Source organism: Cyrtonyx montezumae, unplaced genomic scaffold, assembly GCF_038088225.1.
Source record: "Cyrtonyx montezumae isolate F1298 unplaced genomic scaffold, pur_monq_1.0 scaffold_44, whole genome shotgun sequence".
In the NCBI taxonomy this organism is placed as follows: domain Eukaryota; kingdom Metazoa; phylum Chordata; class Aves; order Galliformes; family Odontophoridae; genus Cyrtonyx; species Cyrtonyx montezumae.
In genome coordinates, this window is record NW_027072050.1 from 476,780 (window position 1) to 496,295 (window position 19,516).

Genomic DNA, 19,516 nt, shown 5'->3' on the forward strand with positions numbered 1-19,516 from the left:
GGTGCTCCAGCTATGGGCTGTGGGGCAGCAGCTGCGGCTTCATGGGTGCGCTGCTCCAGACACTGCTGGGACAGGTGCCCCGAGCTGCTGCCCACGGGCAGTGGCCGTGTGGTGGCACCTGCCAGGTCCCCAAAGCCGATTGCTGAGCAGATTGCAGCACAGGAGCTGCAGGCAGCTAAGTGTCTGCTCCTTAAGACACTAACGAGATTGAAGCACTGACCCTTTATATAAGGAACTAATTCCAGCTCTGCACTATTCCTTTACTCTGTTTTTATTAGTTGCTTGTGTTTGGTGCACGTTACCGTTTCCCAGCAGGACACCCAGGGTGCTGGGCAGGAGCACAAGGTCAGTACCAGCTTTGTACGCCCACAGCAGACGCAACTCTTGGCCCTAGTTGTTCGTAAGGCACATGAGTGCTAATGCACCTGCCCTGTCCCATCACACACAGAAGGGATGTGCTGTTACCTCCCAGCTCAGCCCTCAGAACCCCACAGTGCCAAATGCAGCAGAGCACAAAGCTGCCACGAGGCTGAAAAGCAGCTCCGGCTCCACAGCAATCGAAGACTCTGAGCCTGGGGATCAGGACAACAGAAACGTTTCTGGCACAGAGCAGAGGAAGGGAAATGGCTGCTACAGATGCACTCCAAGTTTTTGTCCGAGACCCATAAACATGGGCTTGCTTTCAAGCCTGAAACACTCAGGGGTCGCTGAGCAAAGCGTGAGCCTGCCATGGGAAGAAGCTGCCCCTGCCAGGTTCACGTTCCAACCTCACTGCCAACTGCAGAGCAAGCTCAGCCCAGTGGAGCAGGACCGCACGGCTTGGCTCAGCAGCTCAAGCTAAGAGGATGATCTGGGACAGGCTGCTGACAGCTGACCTCTGCCATATGGCCCTGACACCACCGGCAACAGCAGCCAAGCTCAGTCCTCTCCTGTCAGGACTGCTGCTGCACCCCCTGCTCCACTGGGCATCCCTCCTCTGAAGGAATAAGCTCAGGTTTTTTCCTCCACCTCACTATCAGGCTAAGAGCTCCATTTGTCATCAATTCAGCTGCAGCACCTCAGTGCAAGTGCCCTCTGCACACCTCCCACCCGCCTGCTCCACTCACCCCACTCCCCATGTTTTATTTTCCCCAGTGCAGCCACAGTGTACTGGAGTCCCTCAGCTCCTGCTGTCCCTCTCTGCCCATGCAGATTTTGCACATCTGCATAAACCCAAGGACAGAAAAAAGAAAAACAACAAAAGAAACGCAAAAAAGAGGTGGACTCAGAAGTCATTACAGTCTCACATTCTTTATTCATCCATATCATTCCCCAGCAGCTACCCTCTACTTGTCCCTATGGAAACAGAGGCAAGGTCATGCATAAAACCTCTTGGTGCTACAAATACCAGCACTCCAAAGAACTGATCCCGTGGGTTACAGCTGCACACTTACACACTGCATGAGAGCTGAATGCTCCCACCCTGAGGCTGATGGGCAGCGTTTGCTCTGCCTGCCAGCACAGAGCAGCTTTGTGTCCTCAGCACTTGGCAAGGAGCACAGGGAACAGAGGTCAGCGCTGAATTAGAGGCACTGGTCAGTAATCTGCTGCCCTGCTTTCAGCTGGGACAGGATGGATGCTCTTGGTGTACGATGCAATGTTTTGGCTTCGGGGGAAAAAGGGAACACTGCCAACACGCGGTGCTTCAGCTGGGCATCGGTCAGCAGGTAGACAGCAATTGCACTGTGCATCACTTGTTTTGTAAATAATATATATTATTACAATTATTCCCCTTTTCTCACATATTAGATAGCTTCTATCTCAATCCACTTCATGATTTTTTACAGTTCTCTCCCCCATCCTGCTGGGAAGGAAGGGCTGTGTGGTGCTGAGCTGCTGCCAGGTCACAGCACAACTCCAACACTGTCAGTTCCACAAAGCACACAGCACTGAGCCGTGCAGAAACAACTACAAAGCAGAGCTAACAACGCAGAGCTAACGGCATCTGACCTAAGGAGCTCGTTATCTCAAGCTGAAAGCAAGAGACAACAAGCACTCAAAACCTTCAGCAAAAGGAGGCTCAAGGAGTGCACAACTGATGAGCGTGGGTTCAGCAAGCTCCTGCTGACAGGGGTGACAGAGCAGCACCTGGCACTGCACCTATAACTTCATGGAGAATTAAACCTTTAGGTTGGAGGCCACAGTGATGAGAAGCAGCATTAACAATCCTTGTAAGCAAAAACAATGAAGGCACATCAATGAGGGGTGATTTCACAGCACCAGGGAAGGTCCTGTCCTATTTCTAGCGCCACAGTTCCATGACCTAGGACTCATTTCCAATGGGAGCATTCTAGTGTAACAGCAAACCAGATTTGAGAGCTTATGTCCAAATTCAGTCAGTTTCTGCAGTGAGCAGGAGGGAGAGCACTCTAGTCCCATCTCACCACCTCACAGTGAAAGATCCCTGTTACAGGAAAGAAGAGCACATGGTTGCTGACAGTCCTTTTGCTATGAAATATGGTTCTACTTCACCTTCTAAGAAGCCCAGGAAATCAACCTGCACCAGAACAGCGGTGTTTAGCATGAGTGCTCAGCGCCCTTGGCAGCAAAGGCAGGACACGTGACACTGAAAGCCAGTGCCTTCTCAGTGTAGGATGTGCAGTGATACCTACAGTCAAACAAGAGCTCCCATGTCTGGTAGCAAGGAAGAAAGGGGAGAGCTCTGCTGCTTCAGGGCAAACTGAAACCCCAGGTGTGTGGCTGAGCAGCAGCAGGAGAACAGGGAAAAGCTACTCAGGGAAAAGGTCTAGTGCTAGAAACACAGGGCAAGAAGCATTGCTCCCTCACACACACGGCACATGGGGGGGGTGAAGAACTTACCTCTCAGGAGAGTAAGTCTGCCTGGCTCCTGTCAGGCACCAACTGCTCCCTGGATGCATATTTGAGTCTGAAGATGTCAGACCTGCTTTTTGCTTTGGACTTGCCCCATGCAGCAATACCACCCGCAGCCACCAGGCAGCTCAGGAGCACTAAAGAGAAAAGCGCATAAGCAGAGAACCACTCACAGCACCTGGCCTGGATATCTGCACCAGGCTCTGCTGCTTGATAGCATTAGTCAACAGAGATCAGCAGCCTGAAGAGGAACGGACAAAGAGCAAAGAAGTGTTAGAGGCAGACTGCATGGAGCAGGACACCTTTCCAAAGGGAAGGGACACTCCACCCACACCCAGGAATGACCAAGCCATAGTGCATGGCCTCCCCTAAGCCTCCAAGCCCACAGAACATAGCTACTGAAAACCAGCCTGGAATCAGCTTCACCAGGATTCAGCCACAGCCATCATGACCCAATCGGATCAGGACCATTGGGGCTCTGAAATTCCCTCCAACTAATTAAGGTGAAACACTGCCCAACGAGAAGTTAAATGTTGATTTATATATATACACACTCTGCTATGACACCTAGCACAAAATGCAGAGTTACATATCATATACTACTGGGGATAAGGTGTGATGATATGCCTTGTGTTACGTTCTAATATAGCTTGAAAAGGGAGAGAAACGATATCAGGGAAGAGGAAAAAGGGATTGGATTGGGGAAGGGGGAGATGGGAAGGAAAATCCAGACCACCACTCTCAGCTCCAGCATAGTCTCTGGTCCAGTAATATTTGTGTGGTGGGTACACACTGAGTCACAGTAATTTTTATTTAATGCAAAAAAGAGTGTTTGCAGACATACGAGTGGTTTGCACCCGAGGTGGGACTTGACTTGCATTTGTGCCTGCGTGGAAGGGCAGCATCAGCTCTTTCCTCCAACTGAGACAGAGGAGGCAGAGACCCAGCCCCTCATCACACTGCTCATGTAGGTACCTCTCGCAATGGGCGAACTCATCCAAATTTGTGCTTTTGAGTCTCACGTACCTGCAACGATCAGCATCCACATGCGGCCTTGATTCCTGGATGGCAGAGAGCGCCCGGGAGCAGGGACAGCTGAAGCCTCTGTGATGGAAAATGCAAGAAGTCCACCAGGCTTCCCAGCCACCGTGCAGAGCAGCCTTTAGACCAAACCCAAGCAGGTTCCCAGTCCCCCTCAGGAGTGCCAGCAAGGCACTCAGCTGAAGCAAAGCCTTATCTGCTGTTACTACAGTTAGCCCACGCCATCAGTGAGAGCTTGGAAACTTCCTCACCCCTCTCAGACAGGGAGGACTGTTGTGGCAGGAGGAGACAAAGCCAAGAAATACATCAACCGAGCAGGAAAGCGTGTTAAAAGTGGATCCTGAAGCAAAGTGGCTGCATCCAAACTGCGTGCAAGAAGTGCTTGGGAAGAAGGTTAAAGCAGAAAGCACATTGGGGACCATGAGAACTACTCAGCAGTAAAACCCCACGTGCTCCAGCACTTAGGAACGTTCCTCAGCGTTGTGGTTACCACCTGAGCAGTGAGGAGCTCCAGGCACAGCCACAGAACAGCTCACCCCGAGCAGAGGGAGCACAGAGCCCAAGGAGCAGGGCTGCGGGCAGCGTGCAGGGGAAGCAGGCACTTCAAAGCACATCCTGAGGAAGCCCTGCAGCGCCTGAACGCCGTGCAGAAGGAAGCAGAGGTGGGGCTGCACAGCATTTCCTCTGCTCGGATCCATGAGTACAGCCCAGGGTGAGGTGCGATGGATGAGGCTGCTTCAGAAGGACTGAAAGCTGCACGAGAGGAAGGCTCCGGGCCTGTTAGCCAGCTCCAGCTCTTTTCTTTATAGCATTACAAGATTGCTTTGCCTCACCCTGGGCTTTATGACAGGCGGTGGGAAGGGAACGCTAGAGGTGCCCCAGTCCAACCCTCCCACGGCAGTTCCCTGTAGTAGGAGCACGCAAAGCATCCTGTGGGATGCGGGCATCCCCAGAGGAGACAGCCCCGCCGCTCCGGGCAGCTCTAAACCGCAGCACAGAACCCCCCCGGTGCACTCAGTGCCCGACCCACCCCTCCTCCCGACCCCGCACCGCAGGTACCGATCGGATCGCCCTCGGCCGCCTCCAGCCGAGCACCCCGGAGCTCTCACCCGTCCCCCCCAGGAGACCGCCGCCAGCCCCGGCAGAGGGCCTGGCCGTGTCCGTGCCGCAGGCGGTGGGCGCCGCGGTGCTCCCGCTCGTGCCGCAGCCCCTCTCGTCCCATCCGTCGCTGCAGTCAGGGTGACCGTCGCAGAGCCACTCCAGCGGGTAACAGTCGGTTTGGAGATCGTACGGCTCCGAACAGTGGAACTGCTCGGGCGGACATCGCTGCGGGGAACCTGCGGGGCGGGGCGGGGCGGAGCTGAGCGCGGCGGGGAACCCCGCGGGAACCCCGCTGCCCGCGCCCGGGGTGCCCGCGAGCCAATGAGAGCGGGAGAGCCGCGGGCGGCGCCGGCCAACGAGAGCGAAGGGCGTGCGCGGGAACCCAATGGGGAGAGAGAACGGCGGGGCCCGCGGGGCGCCCACACTCACTGTTGCCGGGGGTGGGGGTGGGCAGCGGCCGGGCCGCGCGCAGCAGCACGAGCACCGCCAGCAGCCGCGCCATGCCGGGCACGCGCACGCCGCCGCGCGCCTATATAGCGGGCCGCGCGCGAGCAGGGCGCATGCGCGCCGCTCCGCCCTTCGGCCAATGGGGCGGCCTCGAGCTGGAGCGCGGCCTTCAGGAGGCCCCGCCCCCACGCAGGCCCCGCCCTCTCCGGGTGCGTCACCGCGCGGCTGCCGCCCCGCCCCGCCTGACCTTGGCCGTCGCTGCGGACGGGAGGCGGCGATCTGCTGACCTTCGTGAGGTCCTCCCGGGCTCACTGCTCAACCTGTGTGGGCGGCACCGTGTCCCTCAGGTGTGTCAGCCACACCGCGTGGCTTGGTATCAGCCCCAAACGCGCTGAGGGCGTGCTCGATCTCATTGTCAGTGTCATCGACTGAGATATTAAACAGCATCAGCCCCAGTATTCACCACTGGGTGCGCACCCTGGAGGAGCACGGGGCTGCTGCGCAGGACCAGGGATGTGGTGCAGGCAGGGTGAGCCTGGAGGGGCCTCTACCACTAAGTTCTGCCCTTAACAGTTGTCATGGGAAGGGATGGTAAGCAGCTGGCTTTCTTCGAGATTGCAGTTACACTCGACGATCCTGAAGGTCTTCTCCAACCTGAGCAATTCTATGATTCTGTGAAACCATGCCAAATATCTCAAGGTGCTCCAGAGCAAATCTGCATCAACCATTTCTAGTAAACCACGGCTTCATAGGTATAATAGCAGAATAAACTGATGGATGCTAAGCTCATCAGACAGGACTCTAAGGCTGCTGAGAGCTAAGCAGTGCCATAGGTTAACAGATGTCTCTTTTACCAGAACTATAACAGTGTTTTGTTCAGCTCTGCCTGTCTGTTAGGGACATCCCAGCTGTGCTTCTGGGTCTCCTCTTGCAGGAGTTTATATCACAAACAGCTCATAAATGGGCCAAGCCCAAGCTCAAATTTGTACATCATCTGATTACTCTCTTGATGTAACTTCACAAATAAAGCAGCATTAAACAATAATTTCAGCAATTCAAACCGAACAGAAAAAAAACAGAATAATCACAATTTTAAATATATTTATTAGTTGTGCGTGCAAATACGTTCTGTACAGCATCTTTGTAGCTAAACCCACTGCAGGCTTACCATTAGTGCACAGCTTTTTAATGAACTGAGATCTGTGTATCCAGCCTTGTCTTGCTCACTTCTTACAAATAGGGCTGGTCTTTTGAGATTTCCCACTTCTTCAGTGTTGGCCCTGGTGTCACTGGCTTTTTGTCAGCTATTGCTACTGCAGTGCTCAAGCTGGGGTAGAAAAAAGAAAAGAGTGTAACACAGAACAACAAAAAGAATCGGCTCAGAGTTCTTTTAACCTGTGAAAGCCGCCAGCACTGCCTGTTAGAAGAGCTCTGCTTTGATGCAAACCACACGAGGCTCACACCCGCACCGGGCAGAGGTGCTCCCACCTACCCGCCGCTCTGAGCGCCCGCAGCGATAGTTTTCAGCCCCGAGACGACCACGATAGGCGGGGCTGCCTCCCGGCGGCCGTCCCGGGTGCAGTAGTAATTGTCAGCGAGCTTGTGGCTGGGGCCCACCGGGAGCCGGGGCGGCGGCTGCGTCCTGCGAAGGTTTGAGAGCTTCAGCACAGGGGCTGCTACCAGAGAGCCTCAGCACCCAATGTCAGCACCGCTGGGTTAAAAGGCGGAACCGGGCAGCAGCAGTGGGGGGGTCCCCCAGCGGCCGAGGAACGGCGCCGGGGCCGCGCGGTACCTCTTGGAGATCTCCGTGTAGCGCAGCGCCAGCTTGGCCTGGAGGTCCCGCTGCAAGGTAAGGCGACAGAGTCTCAGGGGGACGCTACCTCACGGCGGCCGCCGGAGCTCGGCAGCAGCAGCAGGGCGTGCAGCGCCGGCCCTCACCCCCGCTAGGAAGTTACGGAGCCGCTGGATGAGGCGGGTGGCCGTCGCCATCTTGGCTGTTGTGAAGGGCAGCGAGGGGCGGGGCGGCGCACTCCGAGGTCTCGCGAGACTTGGGGATGCTGCGTGAGAGCTCATTTTTTTAGGTCTCGCGAGACTTAGAGGTACGTACGGCGCAGTGGGAGCTCGCGGGGTTTGCTGGATCTCGCGAGATTTGGCGATATATAAGGCAGCGCAGAGGGGCCCCGCCCTTTTCCCGCACTCAGAGCCGCCATGGACACGAGTCGCGTGCAGCCCATCAAGTTGGCCAGGGTGAGGCCGCGGGGCCGCCCACGGGGCGTGGGGGAAGGGGGGGGTGTCCGGGAACTGACGTGCCGCTCTGTGCCCGCAGGTGACCAAAGTGCTGGGCCGGACCGGCTCCCAGGGGCAGTGCACGCAGGTGAGCGGGGCCGCTCGGTTGGGCCGTGGTGCTGCCGGGCCGCCCTGACGCCGCGCGTGGATTCGTCGCAGGTGCGCGTGGAATTCATGGACGACACGAGCCGCTCCATCATCCGCAACGTGAAGGGGCCGGTACGCGAGGGCGACGTCCTCACCCTGCTCGAGTCGGAACGCGAGGCCCGGCGGCTGCGCTGAGCGCTGCGGGCTGCCCGGCCCGGCCTGCACCGTGCTGCTGCTGATGCCCGCTGCTGGAGCACCGCTGCGTGGCTGTGCAGCGGCCTGCAGGCCAGCCCGGTGTGCTGCGAGGATGGGGACGAGCGTGGCGTTTGAGTTCACTCAATAAAGGCTTTTTCCAGTAGTCTTTCTGCCTGGGACTCGCTCGTTGAGTGTGTTAGCTTTGAGGCATTATTTTACCTGTGGAAGCCTTTGGTTTTGGGTTTGGTAGGACAAAAATATGCTCCTATAACTGCATACCCTGAATGCCTTCATCTTGATGTTCTGTCCTTGTGTTTTTGTTAACGTGTCACTTATAACAAAACTAACTTTGTTTTGGTTATGGCAGCCTTGTTTCTGACCCTTCTGCTAACTGTGTAACCAGGAGGAGGTACTGCTATGCTTGCTGTCTTTCCATAGGGTTTTGTTACAATTTGAAAGTCAAGTTGCATGCCTGTGAAGTAACTGCCTGCTGCCTCAGCCTTTCTGCTCGCAGTGCGCAGTATCATTGGTGCTGCTATAAATACAGCTCCCTGCTGGCTTTCCTGGCAGTCAGTCACCCACAAGAGCAAGTGTTCAGCTCTCTTCAAGATGTCTGTAAAGGCGTCTGGCTGAGCTCACGGTAGAAGCAGAAGTTGACAACTTTATTATTTTAGTTCTTATTTTATGCTACTAAATAAAGGTAGAGGTGGGACAGAGTCTTAAAACTGTCATAGTTCAGGAGTTGTTTTTAAGCACTGTCTCTGTGACAGACTGGTGTATTCTGCCAGGTGGAGTGGTGACTGTGATGCTTTTTAACTGAGTTAGATCTGTGGCTGATAACTGTGGACTCTGTTGTGCAGTGCTCTGTCTGTGTCAGCCTTTGTCTTCCTTCAATGACCTGGACCTCGTTAAGGCACTTCAGTGACAGGGAGCAAAGTTTGAGCTTCCAAAAGCTGAGGAGAGCACTTACAGAACTGAATGTTCACATGGCTGAACTTAGGACTGTCAGGTATGTGCATGTGCTGTTGCTTTATCTGATTCCCCTTTCATGTCCCTTTAATTTCAGATCAGAGGGTGAGCCTGCCTTCCCTTGGTTCTTGTGACCCAGCAGAGATCTCTGGGGGTAGCTCTCAGTGCAAGAAGCCTGTTGTGGAGTTCTCTTATCTGGCTGCTTTTCATTCCCAGCATAGCTTTGGCAGTGATGGAGGAATGTGGTATGCTCTGGACAGGCAGTGGTGCAGGGCTGCCAGCTGTGATGCTGAGTGACACAGGGCATCAGCTGTGAGCATGTGGATGTGCATGTGTGGTGAGCGGAGTGGCTCGGAGCAGCTGTAGCCCTTCCCAGTTGTCTGTGTGGTCACTCTACCCTTCTGCCCTGTAAGGACCTCACATAGTGTCAGCACTGAGGTGACAGGGAGCAGAAGCCACCACCTCACAGGATCTGAATCCAAGCTTCAGGTTTTTTGCTCTGGAACAGCAGCTGGAAATCAAAAAGCATCAGAGATGGATTTAACCACTTCATGAGCCTGTGGGGTTAAAGTGCTCAGGGTCAGAGCTGTTCCCTGACAAAAGAGGCTGGAGAGTGCTGATGGTCGCTGTCATATCTCAAAATAACTTTACATTTTATTTGTCTTAATTGTCTTAAAAATAAACATCAATATAAAAATGTCAGTAAACATGTGTGTGAAACAAAAGCAGTGAGTATGGAATACATACAGAGCAGTGTACTAGAGTGGCTGTAAGCATCATATAATAACTTCAGTGCAAAGCTGAAATGGGGTGAGGACAGCAGTGTGCTGCCCAGAGCAGCTCTCCTGGGAGCATTTCCCAGCTGGGGTGATGGCTCAGACCAGGACTCAGGTGTGGCAGTGGAGGAAAAGGAGCCAAGGGGTGGCAGTGGGGGCTGCAGCATCGCTTACCTTAGTGAAAGAGCAGGGCCTGCTTCACATGCAAAAGCCTTGTTTTGTTTGCTCCCAGTCCTCATCCTTACCTTGTCTGTTCCCACCCTTCCTGGTGCACACACACTTGCACAGACACGTGTTCCTACGTACGTGTTCAGCTCCGCAGGCCCTAGGTTGTCTCTGAGCTCTTCTTGCTGCTCTACTGCACTCCTCCCCTTGGGGAGGGCAAGCAGACTTGTGAAGGCACTGAGAGCCCCCGGACGGATGGTGGCTGTGGGACTTTCAAAATGGGGATTGCTGGCAGGGTGACTTTCATCTTGCTGTGGCTCCTGGCACAGGCTTGGCACTCTGAGTCCCTAAATGCAGCTGTGGCTCTCATCTCTCTTCAGTCAGCTTGGCTGCAGCCCTGAGCACCCAGAAGCTTTGGCTCCCATTGAGCAAATCAAATCATTGCATGATTTGATGTTCAATTTTTTTTTATATATATATACTAAGCAATATTTATCTTCTTTTCTTTTATGTGCGTGTATCAGAGAAGAGCCAGGTTTCCGTTGGGAAAGGAAATGCCAGAAAAGCCGAGCACATATTTCAGTCTGGAAATACTCCTGTGGCCATGAGTCAGCTGCTTCGTGTCCCCTCTCCCACTGCTGCTCGCCCTCCCACAGCCCTGCTCCCCCTGGCTGGCCCTGCAGTGCTCCTGTGGCTGCAGAGGGACACTTCCTGCACTGAGGCCCAGGGACAGTGCCTACTCTGTTAGCAGGAGATGGGAAACATCCGCAGCCTCAAGGGAGCGATTCAGCACACGGAGGAGCAGCAGGAGAGGGGACACAAGTGACAGCCCAGCTCTGATGGTGGCCAGCTGGCACACAGCCAGATCCAAAGGTCATTCTAATTCGGCTTCTTGGGGCTCCCGGGGCTCTTGGCGCCCGCTGTCGATGTCCCCTGCTGCAGAGAGGGAGTAGAGACTAAATGTCACCTCCTGTGGCTCCTGGCTGGGGCCAGCCAGGCCTGCCACCACTGAGCCTCTGGCGCCTGTAGGATGCTGCTGTTGCCTCCGCAGTGCCATCCTTGGGGGCCATCAGCTGCTCTTGTTTGTGTCACAGCCCTGTTCCCCTCCCACCAGGCAGCCCTGCGGTGCAGTGCCACTTCTGTGCCCCTTGCAAGGGGTGTGGGGGCTGCAGCACTCACCTGTGGCTGTGCCTTTGCCCCATTGAGGTGGGCATACAGGAGCACTGCGATGTTGCTGTGTCCTGCCTCCAGCGCGATGGTGACAGCGTTGTTGCCATCCTAAGGAGGACGGGAGAGCAGTTGGGAGAGGTTTGGGTCTGGGTCTGGGGGTGGGTGAGTGTGCTCAGGTCCTGGCAGCGATGCCTTACGCTGTCCACAATGGAGACGTCGCAGGTGGGCTGAGCCAGCAGCAGCTTCACGGTCTCCACGCGGCCGTGCTCGCAGGCGCACATGAGTGCAGTTGAGCCCTCCTCATCCTGCAGGTTCACATCGGCCCCGCAGGCCAGCAGGGCTTCCACCATCTCCTGCCGTCCGTGGCTGACAGCCAACATCAGGGCTGTCTGGCCGGCCTGTGACACGAGGGATGCTGCCAGGATGGTCCTACTCCAGCTGGGCCACCCAGTCACCCCACTGCTGTCCCCAGTGCCCACGTGGGCTCTGAGCACCTCCTTGCTTGATGCTGGGGGGAAGGAGCTCCTGATATGATGCCCTCCCCATGTACTGGCCCCTCAGGGTCAGGGCTCAGGAGGTGAGCACAGCACCAGGAGCCGCTTGTAGGGGGTCAGGATGTAGTGGCCCCCACCCCACACTAACCTGGCTGGCCTTGGCGTTGACGTTGCCCATGCTGAAGAGCCTCCTGACCACATTCATGTCATCTTCCTGCTCCACGGCTGCCAGAGCAGCCAGCATGAGGGCTGTGTAGCCAGCTTTGTTCTGGTGGTCCACGTTGCACACTCCTGTGGGGAAGGGCAGAGGAGAGGTTTGGGGTGCTGCTCCCGGGGCATCCCAGCAGTGGGATGTTTCTGGGGCCGTGCAGATCCAGGGGCACCCACCTGTGTCCAGCAGCAGCTGCACGATGTGGAAGTTGGAGTGGGAGACGCTGTAGTGCAGGGCTGTGTTGCCATTCCCATCGGCCAGGTTGACCACGTGGGCCAGGAGGGCTGGAGAGAGCTCAGCAAAGGCCAGGAGGTGGTTGGCAACTGTGTCAGGGATAGATGACTTCTGGCTGGACAGACGGAACCACTCCTGCAGGACCAGGCTGCTGCTGGCGAGCTGCAGGCAGCGAGCGGGGCTGAGCTCTGCATGGCGTGGGGGCAGGACCCCACAACCCAGCACCGTGCAGGGCAGCCCCAGTTCCGCGTGGGATTTTGGGATATCTGGGCCGTGCTTTGGGGAGAAAAGTGCTAATGTGGACATTGCTGGCCCATCTTTGGGGAGGGCCAGCCCAGCAGTGCCCATCCCACCTGCAGCCCCCAACTCACCGCCTCCTTGCTCTTGGTGGCTGTGGGGAGGCCCAGGTGGGTCTTGACGATGAGGCAGGCCTCCCGCATCCTGGGGCTCAGCTCGAACCTGGGGGGCACAAAGGTGGCTATGGCACCAAGGACATGGAGCCCCTGGCCCCCCCAGCCCTGAGTGGCTCCTGATTCCTTTCCCCAGTTCCTTGCATCCCCCCCCAGACAATGTCCCCAATGCTGGAGCCCTCCTCCCAGCTCTCTGTCCATGCCCCTGGAGGGGTCCAGCCTGCCAAACGCAGCCTTATACGGACATGCTCAATCACGGACCTGCCCATTTTTAGGCCGAATTTTTCCCTTTGTTACAAAATGCCTTTTTTTTTTTTTCCATCTCTCCTGTAGAAAAGAGACAGCTGCAGCCTCGTTCTCAGGGCTGCCTTAGCAGACCAGTGACGCTGGAACTACTTTTCCTGCCCAATGCTTTCTGCAGGAGGCAAGTGTGTTTTTCCCATCAGCAGGACTGCAGTGTGATGCAGGCGCAGCACTTACTTCTCCTTCACCTCGGGGAGCTCCGGGGGGGCCATGCTGGCCCCCTCACCCTCCTGCTCCCTGCTCAGCTTGCTCTGTCCATCCCCATCCGGAGCATCCTCTTCTTCCTCCTCTGAGGTGTCGGTGTCCCCCAGCTCCTCAGTGTCAGAGCTGTCAGCTGAAGCCTTCTCAGAGGAGCTGTCTCCTTCCTCCTCCTCATCCTCCTCCTCGCTGGATGTGCTCTCGTACCTGTGCAGAGGGAGGGGCTCAGTGGTTGCACCCACTGGGTCCCACCAGTGCCCGCTAGTGGGGGGAGGGGGTGGCCCCCAGCACGGTGGGGACCCTGGGCACGTACTCCCCGTTCAGCACGCCCACAAACTGAAGGCTCTTCTTGCTGCCCTCAGCCTCGCTCCGGGGAGGTCCGTCCCGCTTCTTCATGATGGACTTCAGCGCTCCTGCAGCACAGAGATGGAATCAGGGCCCGGCAAGTTGGGGGGACGCCCCAAGCCCCCACCCCGACTCACTGGCCGCAGGGCTGGGGGCCGCTCTGCCGTCCTGTGCCAGCTCCTGGCCTCCATCCTCCATCTCAGGCGAGAGGGCTGCGGGATGCGGGGCAGCCCCCACTGCTTCCAGCACTGCTGCACACTGCAGTGCCGGGGCAGCGGGACTGCTGGGGGGGGGCTGCTGGCATCCGGCATCACACACACCGGACTCCTGCTCGCAGGCTGGGACGGTGGGGCCTGGATCAGTGGAGCCCACGTTGGTGGGAGGTGGGTCGGCAGTTCCCGTATCAGCAGCACCTTCACCGGTGGGGCCCATGCTGGCGGGTCCTGTACCAATGGGGCCTGCATCAGCGGGGCCCACGTCGGCCTGGCTGCCTTTGTCTTCACGGCCCATGGCCGCATCGGGCCCGACAGCCACGTCCTGCCCGAGGGGCCGGCAGCCGACCCCAACGCAGGCGGTCTGCGGGGAGCACCCCACGGCCGCGTCCGCCGTCTCCACGGGCTCTCCAGCTGCCCGGCTCTGCGTGGGCACCACCGCCTCCACCAGCGCCTCGGCCACCTGCGGCCTGGCTGTCACCTCCTTGTCTGCGTGGCCGCGGGGCTGGCGGGCACACACCTCCATGCGCAGCTCCTCCAGCTCACGCGTGGCCTCCCGCAGGTGCCCCTCCATCAGGGCGATCACGTCCTTCTGGTGCCCCACCGTCTGCTGCAGCAGCTCCAGCTCTTGCTCTGCCTCGGGGGCCAGGCCCAGCGAGGACTCCAGCACCCACACGGCCACGTCCCGGCGCTCCCGCCTGTCTGGCACATTGCCGTCCGCCTGCTCTGAGCGGTAGTAGAAGACGGCATCGCTCATGGCCCGCTCCTCTCCCACTGCCACAGAGCGGCACGGCCTCTCCGCAGCCCTGGGCCTGGCAGCCACGGCCTTGCCCGGCACGCTGCGGCCACCCCGCTCCGGCACGGCCAGCTTCTCCGTCAGCTTCCTCAGCTCCACGATCTTGCTCGCTCGTCCCTTTGCCGGCTCCACTTCGCCCTCCAGCTCCGCCTGGGGCTGCTCCTCGCTCCCGTCGGAGTGCTCCAATGACGCCTTGCTGGGCTCCGCCGACAGCTTCTCCATCAGCTTCGCCTTCTCCCGCTGCAGCTCACAGATCTGCATCTCCAGCAGCGGGATGCTCTTCACCTGCTCCTCCAGCTCCCGCAGCTGCCGCAGGGCTGCGGCCATCTGCTCCCGCACGTGCTGCAGTGGGGCAGCTCCGAGCCCTGCAGCCGGTGTGCTGCGCCCTGAGCTGCCGGGGCTCATCCGCACTGAGCCCGGCTGACCCTCGGACCCCGCAGGCACCCATGGGTGCGCCTGGCTCGGGGCGCCCGGCTGCGAGCGGCTCTGCTCCTGCTCCAGCCTCCTGCTCGTCTCCAGCAAGGTCTTCTCCACCTGCGGGTTTCGAGCCAGGCACTTGCGGGCAGGAGGAGGGAGCAGCCGCACTGCTGGCGGCGGGGATGTGGGGAGCGAGGTTTGCTTGCTGGGGGGCTCGGGGACCGCCCGGCCGTGTGGGGACAGCAGCACCGCGCTCCTCCCATCCTCGCTGAGCGTGGAGGCCAGGGACTCGGTGGAGGTCCAGCCGCTGGCGTGGCTGCTGGGGCTGCGCAGCGCTCCGGGCTGTGGCCGTGTCCCTTTCGCCCTTCGTGGCAGAGGCACTTTTTTGAGCGTTTGGCCGCTTTCAATGTCATCGACGTATTTCAGGAAATCCAGGTCCAAGAGGAAGCCATAGGGGGTTTCCACTGAGTATGAGCTCTTCTCGCCATCATCCTGGTCCCTGTACAAGAACGGGCCGCCGAGATCTGCAAGGCAAGCAGAGATGCTCAGGCAGCGGCCTGATGGAGGTAGGAGGGCTTTTCTGCTGCGCTGTGCTGGGATGCTGCTGGAGGAGACGTGGTGGATGGCCCCTCCCCGGCACCCATGTTGCCATCTGGTGCTGCAGGGCCCCGCTCTGCTTTGATCTCCTTGCTGGGATGAGAAAACCCATCAGGATGGGTCAGCTCAACCCTGCCGCTCCCCCTGTGCCCGGTGGTGCCCCCCACCCCTTCCCTCAGTCCCCACACACAGCTTGGGTCCCTTTACCTGGCAGGTTCTGGTTCAGGTGTGCGGGCTGAGCCATCTTCTCCCTGCGATGCCACTGAGCAGGGGACCATCAACCTGAAACAACAGCAGGGCCCTACGCTGCGGAACGCTCCGATTCAGCACGACCCCACCAGCCCCACACCCCTCCCCGGGCCAGGGAACCCCAGCCCCAAAGCCAGGCCATATCCCCGCAGCCATGCCCCAATGCTGCCTGGGTCCCTCCTGGTGCCTGAGGGCTGGAGCTGCTCCCAGGGATTGTTTGTACATTTAAGGAATGCTTTGCAGCCTGGGCTGGCCGTGCTGCCAGCTCCAAGGGTGCAAAAAGCCATGAGTCAGAGCGGGGAGAAGGAGCAGGGCACTGAGCCTTCAGGCTGCAAGAAATCTGCCCCGGACCATGCAAACTGACGCCTTGCAAGGCCACACAACCACCAGCAGCTCCCACCCCACCAGGGGCTGCTCGGTGCCCCCAGGAGGAACCTGGCTGCTTTCCCCGATGAAACCACAGGAGAAGGCGCAGCGGGGGGGGGATGAAATGGGAGCCTGGCTTTCCCAGGAGCCAGGCACGCGCAGGCTGGGTGGGAGCCAGCGGGATGCCCGCCCGCCCACGAGCCTGGCACTCAGCATAAGGAGCAACAAGAATTAGTGTTTCCCTTCCCTGCAGGAAAAAGGCACAAAAAAGGGGCCGGGCTGTTCCTGTAAACCCAACAAGAAGCAAAGGAAGGGAAATGGCAGCATGGGCTGCAGTCCAGGGGTGAGCTCACAGCAGATGGAGCTGATGGCTGCCACTGCTCAGCCCCAACCTGCCGCAGCATCTGGGATCAGGGCAGTGGGAACAGTGCTGCTGAGTGGGAAACGGCTGCGCCACAGCGATCCCTGTGCTGGGAAGGGCCCATTCCCAGTTTTCCCGACCCATCACAGGCAGCTCTTGGCCCTCAGCGATGTCCCCAGGGCTCAGGGGCTGCTTGCATCCATCCCCACAGCTGTGGGGCCACGCTCCGGGCACTTCATTCCCCCCCCAGCCCCACGGAAGCTGCACAGAGCGGAGCCCCAAGCCCCCAAGCCGAAGCGCATCCCGTCCTCGCTGAGCTGGGGAAGTGGTTGGTTTCCTCCCCGCAGTCATTAAGCAGCGTTGAGGCCAGGATAAACTTCCCCCAAGCACCGCTGTGAATCCAGCAGGAGGAAGAGGGAGAGCAACAGGAACGGCCGCACGGCCCCGGCGCTCCCTTCCGCCGCGCGACCGGGAATTGTCCTGGCTGGGGCCACGCCAGGAGCAGCCCTGGCCCCGCTCCAGCCCCGCTCCGGCCCCAGAAGAGCCGAGCAACACGACGCTTCCAGCACAGCTCGGGGTGTAGTGCCCTTCCTCAGCGCTGCCCAACGCTGCTGACCCCGCGTGTGCCCTCCGGCACTGGCAGCTGCACCCACCTGTGCCAGAGGACAGGAGAGCACCAGCTCGGGTCTGAGGACGAGAAGCGGAGGTGCTCGGAGGTGGCACGCTGTAGCGGCGAGAGGGTTAAGTCTCCGCCGTCACCTGCCGGGCTCGGCTGCACAAAGCCAGCCTTGTCCCCGTGTCCCCGCGGCCGCCAGCACTGCCGCACCGCTTCAAAGAGCGGCCGCTCTCCGTGTCCCGGCGGGAGCACCGCGGCGGTGGCTTTGTTGCTGCAGGTGGGGTCTGGGTCTGGGGTGTGGGGTGCGGGGTGGGCGATGCCGGCTGTGTCCACACCCCACTGTGCAGCCCCCACTCCCCAGTGCTCCACTCGAGGCACCGCCCCAACGGGCAGGAGGACCCCACACGAACCCCAGTGATGCTGAAGCATTGCTTCTGGCCCTGGCATTTCTCCAGGCAGAGGCTGAGCAGGGCTGGGCCTGGCGTGGCCGTGCCATCCGTGGGGCTGCAGTGGGGCAATGGCTGTGGCTGGACACACTGAGAGCGCTCCACAACCTTCCTCCGAGCCAAACACTGAGGTCATGAGGAATGTGAGAAGAACAGAGTCCAGAGCAGCCCTGGCCACTGCAGCTTGATTTATCTCCGCAGGCACGTTTCCCTCGAAGCTGCGCGCAGTGATAAGCCCCAAAGCCCCAAGTTAAAGGGAAAGCACTGAGCACAGACAGCTTCCTCCGCTGCAGGAGGGCCGGAGCTGCCAGCACCCTGCTGTGATTTCGGATCCTCGCATGGAGCCATTGTGGGGACACGTCTGTGGGCTGGGTATGGCCGGGGCTGGATGCTCACCACCCCTCCCCCAAAGAAAGGGGACAACCCCATGCCAATGCACTGTTCCCTCCACCCACTCGGCCGCAGCGCTGGTCCTGCACCCACAGCACACCCCACACGTCCCACCAACAGCTCCCAGTTCCCTTGGGGCTGGTGCCAACGTGTGGGGGTGATGAGCAGCGGGGGGCCGTCCTGCAGCTGGGGGGGCTGAACATGTGCTGGGTGCCCGGGAACAGCTGTGGGTTCCCTGAGGGCTGAGCCCTCTCCATCTGAGAGCACTATGAGTTCCACCACACCCCACGTGGCTGCAGCAGCGTGGGGGTCCCACTGCACCCCCAGGTCCCCACCACCACGGGGTCTTCCAAAGACCCCCAGCACCCCAGGATGCTCCACAGCACCCCCAGCTCTCCAGGTCCCCATCACCATCGAGCATCATGTAGCACCCTACTTTTGTGGATCCCCAACACAATTGGGTGCCCCGCAGCACCCCTAGATCCCCATCACCATAGGGAGCCCCTCAGGACCCCACTTCTGTGGGTCCCTGGCACCATAGAGAGCCCCACAGCACCCCCAGCTCTCCAGCACCATGGTGTATCACACTTCTGTGGGTCCCCGCCACCATGAGGTTCCCCAAACACCTCCGTATCCCCATAACCTGCCCCGTAGCACCCCACTTCTCAGGGTCCCCTGCACCATGGGGTGCCCCGCGTGTCCCCGCGGAGCCGCGCAGCACCCGCAGCCCAACACCCCCCTGGGATCCCCCTTTCCCCACCCCATCAGACCGGCCCGACGGAACGCAGCCCCCGCTCCGCGTCCCGCCCGCCCGCGATGCTCGGGGCCGCCCCACCCCTCCGCGGTCCCGGCAGCTCCGACGCGGCCCCTCCGCGGGCCCCGAGCGGCGGTCCCATCCCGCAGCCCGAGCGCAGCCCCCCCCGCCCGCCGCTCCCGCGGCCCTCACCTCGGGTCCGGGCCGGGCCGGGGCTGCAGCCCTACGCGGGACCGCTCGGGGCCCGGCGGCTGTAGGTCGGAGCCCGGCGGGGCGGGACGGCAGCGGGGCCGGGGCGGGGCGGGGGCGGGCGGGAGCCCTTTCCCTCCCAGCGCGATCCATCCCGAAGCCTCGGGTGTTTTTCCAGCGCTCTTCCGTAACGCGGCTCGCGGGAAGAGCGGCACTGTTGGAAAGGGCGATCGTGGCCAAAAATGGTGGATTTCTGAGCCGGGAGCGCTGCGGTCCCCCGTCCTGGATATGAGTTCCCGGGTGCGGCCGTCGGGGCAAAAAGTTCTGCCACCCACCGGGTTTTCTGTTCGTAGGAAACGCCGAAGCACGTTTTTAAGGCAGAAGAGCGTCCCACAGGGCGCCCTGCCTCGCGAACCCACCCGTGTGCTCCCTGCCAGCCCTGCCTGTGCCGATACTCGCGGCCATGCCTCAGTTTCCCCATCCCTACAGCAGCAGTACTCCCAAGCCCGCGGTGACCCGCCGAGGGCTGCTGCCGGTGCTGGCCCGGGGCAGGACCGCGTGCAGGATCTCTCCATCCCCGTATCACCCCCTGCCACGTCCCTGTGCCGTGTGTCACCCCGTGTGCCCTCCTGTCCCCGGGGTGCCCTCCCAACCGCCACCGCAGGCGCCCTCTCTGATGTCGCCGGCTGCAGGTGGCACCCGTCGGGCTCTGGCTGTTATCTCGGGCGATGCCCGTGGGGAAGGCCGGGCGGCTTTTTTGTGGCCGCGTTTCCAGCCCAGGCCCACCGGGGGAACGGTGCGCAGCTTCGCCGTGCAGAGG

General features: G+C 59.8%; 4 protein-coding genes across 4 annotated transcripts; 1 reads left to right on the forward strand and 3 right to left on the reverse strand.

The window, feature by feature from the left end:
• Positions 1-1,401: 1,401 nt before the first annotated feature.
• Positions 1,402-5,515, reverse strand: CD320 (CD320 molecule). The gene is made up of 5 exons (XM_065747323.1): positions 5,443-5,515; positions 5,022-5,336; positions 3,898-3,975; positions 2,860-3,008; positions 1,402-2,443 (listed from the first exon to the last, which is right to left on the reverse strand). Exons 1-4 carry the CDS (start codon positions 5,513-5,515, stop codon positions 2,863-2,865), a joined length of 612 nt encoding a protein of 203 aa, XP_065603395.1. The 3' UTR covers positions 1,402-2,443; positions 2,860-2,862.
• A 1,029-nt stretch (positions 5,516-6,544) lies between these two features.
• Positions 6,545-7,481, reverse strand: NDUFA7 (NADH:ubiquinone oxidoreductase subunit A7). Its single transcript, XM_065747408.1, has 4 exons — positions 7,399-7,481; positions 7,253-7,302; positions 6,953-7,102; positions 6,545-6,787 (listed from the first exon to the last, which is right to left on the reverse strand). Exons 1-4 carry the CDS (start codon positions 7,447-7,449, stop codon positions 6,691-6,693), a joined length of 348 nt encoding a protein of 115 aa, XP_065603480.1. The 5' UTR covers positions 7,450-7,481; the 3' UTR covers positions 6,545-6,690.
• Positions 7,482-7,617: 136 nt separating this feature from the next.
• RPS28 (ribosomal protein S28) lies at positions 7,618-8,064 on the forward strand. The gene is made up of 3 exons (XM_065747298.1): positions 7,618-7,707; positions 7,787-7,834; positions 7,906-8,064. The coding sequence occupies exons 1-3, from the start codon at positions 7,669-7,671 to the stop codon at positions 8,026-8,028; spliced, it is 210 nt and encodes a 69-aa protein (XP_065603370.1). The 5' UTR covers positions 7,618-7,668; the 3' UTR covers positions 8,029-8,064.
• A 1,532-nt stretch (positions 8,065-9,596) lies between these two features.
• Positions 9,597-18,788, reverse strand: LOC136055567 (KN motif and ankyrin repeat domain-containing protein 3-like). Its single transcript, XM_065747370.1, has 11 exons — positions 18,700-18,788; positions 15,533-15,607; positions 13,441-15,252; positions 13,272-13,371; positions 12,938-13,165; positions 12,419-12,506; positions 11,990-12,209; positions 11,751-11,893; positions 11,306-11,506; positions 11,118-11,216; positions 9,597-10,874 (listed from the first exon to the last, which is right to left on the reverse strand). The coding sequence occupies exons 2-11, from the start codon at positions 15,567-15,569 to the stop codon at positions 10,818-10,820; spliced, it is 2,985 nt and encodes a 994-aa protein (XP_065603442.1). The 5' UTR covers positions 15,570-15,607; positions 18,700-18,788; the 3' UTR covers positions 9,597-10,817.
• Positions 18,789-19,516: the final 728 nt, after the last annotated feature.

Coding starts and splice junctions, on each gene's coding strand:
- LOC136055567 (XM_065747370.1), bottom strand. CDS start 15,569: ATGGCTCAGCCCGCACACCTGAACCAGAACCTGCCAG. Junction 13,372..13,440: donor GGCCCCCAGCCCTGCGGCCA/GTGAGTCGGGGT, acceptor TCTGTGCTGCAG/GAGCGCTGAAGTCCATCATG. Junction 13,166..13,271: donor GTGGGCGTGCTGAACGGGGA/GTACGTGCCCAG, acceptor CCCTCTGCACAG/GTACGAGAGCACATCCAGCG.
- NDUFA7 (XM_065747408.1), bottom strand. CDS start 7,449: ATGGCGACGGCCACCCGCCTCATCCAGCGGCTCCGTAACTTCCTAGCG. Junction 7,103..7,252: donor TACACGGAGATCTCCAAGAG/GTACCGCGCGGC, acceptor AAACCTTCGCAG/GACGCAGCCGCCGCCCCGGC. Junction 6,788..6,952: donor GCGGGCGCTCAGAGCGGCGG/GTAGGTGGGAGC, acceptor TTTCTACCCCAG/CTTGAGCACTGCAGTAGCAA.
- CD320 (XM_065747323.1), bottom strand. CDS start 5,515: ATGGCGCGGCTGCTGGCGGTGCTCGTGCTGCTGCGCGCGGCCCGGCCG. Junction 3,976..5,021: donor CGGTCTCCTGGGGGGGACGG/GTGAGAGCTCCG, acceptor TTTCCATCACAG/AGGCTTCAGCTGTCCCTGCT. Junction 3,009..3,897: donor GTGGATGCTGATCGTTGCAG/GTACGTGAGACT, acceptor TTTTCTCTTTAG/TGCTCCTGAGCTGCCTGGTG.
- RPS28 (XM_065747298.1), top strand. CDS start 7,669: ATGGACACGAGTCGCGTGCAGCCCATCAAGTTGGCCAGG. Junction 7,708..7,786: donor AGCCCATCAAGTTGGCCAGG/GTGAGGCCGCGG, acceptor CTGTGCCCGCAG/GTGACCAAAGTGCTGGGCCG. Junction 7,835..7,905: donor CCCAGGGGCAGTGCACGCAG/GTGAGCGGGGCC, acceptor GATTCGTCGCAG/GTGCGCGTGGAATTCATGGA.